We start from the raw sequence: 5,742 nt of genomic DNA, 5'->3' as shown, positions 1-5,742 counted from the left end.
ACCTGTCCACTCAAGTGTCCTGCTGAGCACTCTCTCTGATAAGCCACTGGATTTCTGCACGTAGCAGATTTATGTGATCTTTGTTCAGGTTTTTTTTTTTAGTTTGTTTTTTTTTTTTAATATACTTGCATAAACAGGCCTTTAGTAAAGTTAACCAATTTTGTAGCATTATCAGAACTTTCTTCATCTCCAAGTTTTGTTTTTTTAATCAGCACCTCTATGAAAAAAGTGGCTTTAATGTCAACAGTGGGATTTTCTTTCATTAAACAAAGGCAACACTTGTCAGTCAACCCCTGACTGATAGGCAGGAGTATGGATGACAGAAAGAACGCTTTGGATTTCAGGTAAGAAAAGTCATTAAAATTTATACTGGCTATACTGGGAGGCACCAAGCAGCAGAGAAAGTTTTCTTGAATGTCATCATTTACTACCTCACAAATGCTAGTTTGACAAATATTTGTGAAATCTGTTGACCTGTCAAACCACAAAGAGAAGCTGCTGCTTTTCCATTAATGACACAAAACTTTGTTAGCACAGTGAAACACTATAGTAAGTCTATTAATTTAACTGAGAATAAAGTTTTCAACTTCTTGGGCTGCATTCTAATATTAGTACTATTAGACTCTTGCCAACTCTGTGAGTTTTCCCTTCTGGAATAAGTTCTGCTACTAAATAATTTACTTCTTAAGGCTTTTCACTGTTTGTGACTTAAAAAAAATTTTTTTGCTATTCCAAGTCATTTAAAATAATCAACACCTTCACTTATCAAATGGCTATGATTTAATTACATCTGTTGGAGCAAACACTGTTTGTCAGTCACACTTCACAAACAATGCACAATGGAGTAACACAGCTTGAATGATGAGTCCACAGCAGACCACTGAGAAGTGGCTTCCATTGTGAAGAGAGTGTGCCCCTTTGTGCATGCGTATCCTGAAGTAACTGAAAATTCTAATTCTTCAGTACTAACCTCATCAAATGCCTGTAAGTCTATGCCTAGAATAGTCCTCTTTTATCTCACACCGTACCTTTAAAAATTGGAGCCCTGGAACATAAGATTTGTTGTACCAAGCCAATGTTAATAAATGTAACTAAAATGGGCATAATATAAAAACAAGAAAATCACAGAAAGTACAAAAATATCACAAAAAATTCACTTTCAACTACAGGACCAAGTTTTTGTCATGATTACAAAGCGGCAGGGGACAGCTGAATTGTGACAGGTAAAAATTTCTTCCTTAGAATATAAATTTTCCTTCGAGTGTGTTTCATAGAGCTCACTTGTTCCCATGAGTCAGCTGGCAGTGCAGAAGGGAAGGGGGGGCGCAGGGGGTGTGTGTAAGGGAGAGGACCCCTCCTCCTCCAAGCCATCCCGTGTTCACAACTACAACCAGCTTCTCCTAGTGCAACCAGTGCATATGGGCCTACTGCCCACATACGGTCATACAGGGCTGAAAGATTGCTAACAAAACTTACCAGGGCCTCTCGGACATTGCTCACTACTGTGAAGACAGCATTGTGCAGCACACAGAATTCAAAAATAATCATTGTCACAATTTTATAGAGAATCTCGGCCACATCTCGAAGAATCCCAGTGAAGAAACCAACACCAAATGACTTGTTTCCTATGAGAGGTTATTTTCATTTGACTTGGATTCTCCTACGACTTTACATCCAAGTTCAGGTTTAGCTCCTCCCCATTCACCACCTATGTCTCAGGCGCTGGTTTTGTCTGCCCCAGCTTCTCATTATTCTCTGGTACCATCTGCTGGTTATTTTTTTCTTCTGCTATGTCATTCTGATTTAATTTGTCATCAGATTCCAATTTGGCTTCTTTCCCATTTCTAGTTTGTGCTGTCTGCTTTGGGTTAAGCTGTGATGAATCCTTAGCACTCTTTACCACTTCCTGGAGATTGTATTTTCTGAACAACATGTAATCTTTCAAAACACTCAGGCAACAGACAGCTTTAATGATTTCTACTACCACTGTGTATTGTGGATTGGTAAGATCCACTTTATTTTCTGAATTGAGGCTGCCTACTATTCCTGAGGGGAGAAAAAAAAAAAAAAAGGAAAAGTATTTAGGATGTTATTTAGCTTGATACAAAAATAAACTTGCACCTCTTTCTGTTTAGAACTTGCTAAAACAGTATATTTACTCATCTACTTTTCTATGTAGCTCTCAAGCAAATAACCACAAATGGAATTCTGAGACATTTAATAAGAAAAGTACTTCCTCCCACAACCCCTCCAAATTCAATCTTGATTTGGAAAGATCAGAAAATCTCATATGTAATATAATGAAGTGAGTTAGGTTTGAAATTACCTTAAGAACATTTTAATATGCTTGTTCTACACTCAAGTATGTAAGACTTAAATTGCTAAACAAAATTCTTAGCATAAACAAGTACTTACCACTGCTCACCTATGTAAAATCACTACAAGAAACATACCTGCCAATTCTTTGATAACTTCTTCTCTATTCAAGTGACTGTTATTTCGAGATTTGTATACAATCTGAAATGTCCCTTTGTTTGGAGCTTTAAACCAGGGTTCCAAAAATGTTTCTGCATATTTTTTCATATCTTCTAAGAAAGCCTTGCATGTGCCTGAGATGGGTAACATTCGTAGAATAACCCGAGTCTTCTTCTTCTTGGTCTTGTGCATATCCTGGAGAATATGATGTACCAATTTCTCAGGCTCTGAAAGGAAAAAATCAGAAAACAAGACCATAGGTTTTTCACGTATTTTAAAGAATCTTCAAACTCTCTAAACTGAATTGTCATTGGCAATAACATAAGTTGACAGTAAAGAAATTTATCATAATTTTAAATAAGTCTAGCCATCTTTAGAACTATTTCCTCACTGCCTACTATGTATTAAAACTGTATCTAATATTTTAACTCCTCAGCATTATCACTGCTTGTACTAAAAACAACTATTTGTCAAAGTACTGGAATTTTAACATTTTTGTGATGTGTGATTTACCTAATGGAATACCATACTGCTCTTTTCCTACAAAAACAATAAAAATCCTCAAGTCATTCAAAACAACTTGATTAATCCATTAGCTAGGTTTATACACAAGGCTAGATCTCAGACAGGGGCTCTGGGAAGAGCTCCAGAACCTGAGTTGCAAGATGATGACTACACACAAGTCTATCTGGGCTGCTCAGTGTTTTCAGTATTTTTATATTAGTTATCTTCATTTAAAAATCTACAAACTGCTCCAGATTTCCAACTTTTCTGGAAAAACCGGAAGATCTCATCCTACAAGGGACTGCTTTCAAAAATGGCTGGAGTAGCAGCTGCTTTGTTTAGATAGCACATGCACTCTTGTTTTGCCAAAAGTTACAAAGCAAGTGGCAGAACCAGGTTTCTGTTCTTAAACCAATGCCATGTTTAAGAACACTATCCCATTCTCTCTCTTCCTATGCCTAGTGCTACACGGTGTAGAGAGAATGCTATCCCATGGCTAAGCCATGCCCCATGAAGCCATTTGTAGGTAATTCTCTAGACAGGGAGATGTCCAGGTCCAGATACATTGGAGCAATAACCGTAAGGCACATTAAACACACCTATCCCAAGCGTCCTGATGAAGACTACATTATTCGCGCCGCTCTCCAATGACTGAAATCTTCTTAGCCTCATTTCGGTAGATGCCTTAATGTCCCCAACTTCTTTCTTCAAGGCACTCTCCACATCATCATCTTCTTCCTTACTTCCAGAGGGCTGCTGATCATTATCTGTAAACTGTTTGCATAAAACTAATGAGCACAAATGCCATAACAGCTTATGCTAAAAGCTATAATTAAATACTTATGTGAAACTCCCTGTGGCAGATTGACAATATTGACAATAAAACCTTTTGTTAAGATACCACTCCCTCTGAGATGCAGAGGAATAAGGGAGTTCTCAGAGAATCGTATTATCTGTAATACAGATAACTTGAAAATGTTTCCAAAAGCATCTTGAGAGTCTGGAACAGAAAGAAATGTTCACCACAGCTATCATTTCAGGGTGGCCCTGACAAAAAGAGTTGTGGAATGCAAACCACTATGCCTATTCTACTGAGAATAGGGCACAGAAATAATTCAAAAATTTGCTCAAGGAACCAGTATAGACATAACATGCCCTTGTCGTCCAGTTTTCTGCCGCCAATGAGGTGGTTAACGAGGCACTAATAACAACTGTCCATATTTACAGAGCCTTTAAATGCCGGGATGTAGTTCACGTATATTGCCAACCTTATGAAACACCATCATTATTCTTTTCTTAATCTGGCTCAGCATAATTAACTACCACGCCCACGCTCGAGTCCAAGAGCTACTGAACGTCAGCACCTAAATTCAAAGGCCTCGGTGCTATCCTCCTTCAACTAACTCCTTGCCGTGTGCCTGTGTTAATCCAAATCCAGTACCATGACGACTTCCAAACTGGGACGGCACAACTGGATTGTAAGTGGTATTGCTGGTGAAGTTTTTACCTTTTAAAGTGTTTTTACTTGGATTGGCAAAGTAAACAGCACCAGCATTAAACCCAGTATCTCAAAGATCCTATTGCTTAAGACAACTGAAGTTTGCCCAGTTGAACTACAGCCACCTGCTGGTAGGAACCTAGCTGGGCCTCAGCGTACTCGTGGCCGTTCCCAAAAGCTGCCCTGAGAGGTTGTTTCTGAAAGAGCTTCAGAAACGCAACACCTGAACCGAGAGAGCAACCTACAAACTGGAGCCACCGAGGTTGAAGACCCAGAGAGGGAAGAAGCGCAAGGCGCATGCGCCCGACGCCGGAGGGGCGGGGCGGGTGGTGACCGAGAGGGGGCGGGGACACCGGAGGCCACGCCCCTCGCCCGTGCTCTGGCGGCAAGACTCGCGCATGCGCTTCAAGGGGGGCGGCCTTTCACCCTGCCAGTTCAACGTCCTCCCTCGAAGGCCCGCCGGCCAGCTTCCCCCGCGGGAGCCGATACCTTTTCCGGGCCGTACATGTCGTCGCCGTATTCGTTGAGCAGGCTGTAGGCCTCCTCCACGCACTTGCGCTCGTTCATATTGCAGGTGATGAGAATGCCCTGGAGCCCGGGCTCCAGCTGCCGGGTCCCGACGCCATCGCAGCGCCGAGCCCGCTTGGGCTGCACGTACTGAGCTTTGCCCTTGCGCTTCCCGCCGCCGGGATGAGGAGGCTGCTCGGCCGGGGTCGCCATGGCGCGCGAGAGCTGAGGCGAGCCAGAAGCGTGTTTCTCCACGGCTCTCGGCGTCCTCGCCGCTGTGGGCGCGGGCTGCTGACGTCAGGTGCGCGCGACGGCCCCGTTGGTCCCGCCTCCAGGCCGCGGCCGGCGCCGCGCGGGTCCTAAAGCCGGGCGTCGCCTCCACCCCGCCACGCGCGAGGGGTGACAGGCCAGGCGGCCTTTGGCCCCGTAGGGCCAGGAGGGGGGGCCTTGGGGAAGTGGCCTGTGGGTCCAGCCAGCTTATAAAGGGCTTTAATGCCAAGGTTAGTGTCTGTATCAGTGTCTTCAAGCACTTCGGAAACTGATGTCGCAGGCTCCAGGTCAGTGAGCCTCAACTGTAGCCTGGTAGAGACTCTCAGGACAGCTGAGAAAAAATTTAAGTTGCTTAACTTAGTCTCTCTGGTGGCGCTGGGGTTAATGTCTCAGCACTGTGAAGCTATCCGCAGCCACTGCAGCAGAATTCGATCCCCAGCCAGGGAGCTACCCACACTATGCAGCAGACCTCTCCTGTCTCGTTGCTG

At 43.3% G+C, this 5,742-nt stretch overlaps 1 protein-coding gene across 1 annotated transcript; it reads right to left on the bottom strand.

Annotated features, from left to right (window-relative positions):
* Positions 1-1,708: 1,708 nt before the first annotated feature.
* On the bottom strand, positions 1,709-5,358 carry THUMPD1 (THUMP domain 1 NAT10 acetyltransferase adaptor; the record flags this gene model as incomplete). Its single annotated transcript, XM_084251179.1, has 4 exons — positions 4,967-5,358; positions 3,579-3,753; positions 2,454-2,702; positions 1,709-2,046 (listed from the first exon to the last, which is right to left on the bottom strand). Exons 1-4 carry the CDS (start codon positions 5,195-5,197, stop codon positions 1,709-1,711), a joined length of 993 nt encoding a protein of 330 aa, XP_084107305.1. The 5' UTR covers positions 5,198-5,358.
* Between the last annotated feature and the right edge of the window lie 384 nt (positions 5,359-5,742).

This window comes from Talpa europaea, assembly GCF_964194135.1.
Source record: "Talpa europaea genome assembly, chromosome: 12".
In the NCBI taxonomy this organism is placed as follows: Eukaryota; Metazoa; Chordata; class Mammalia; order Eulipotyphla; family Talpidae; genus Talpa; species Talpa europaea.
The sequence above is the reverse complement of the archived record's forward strand: the minus strand, read 5'-3'. Positions and strand labels throughout refer to the sequence as shown.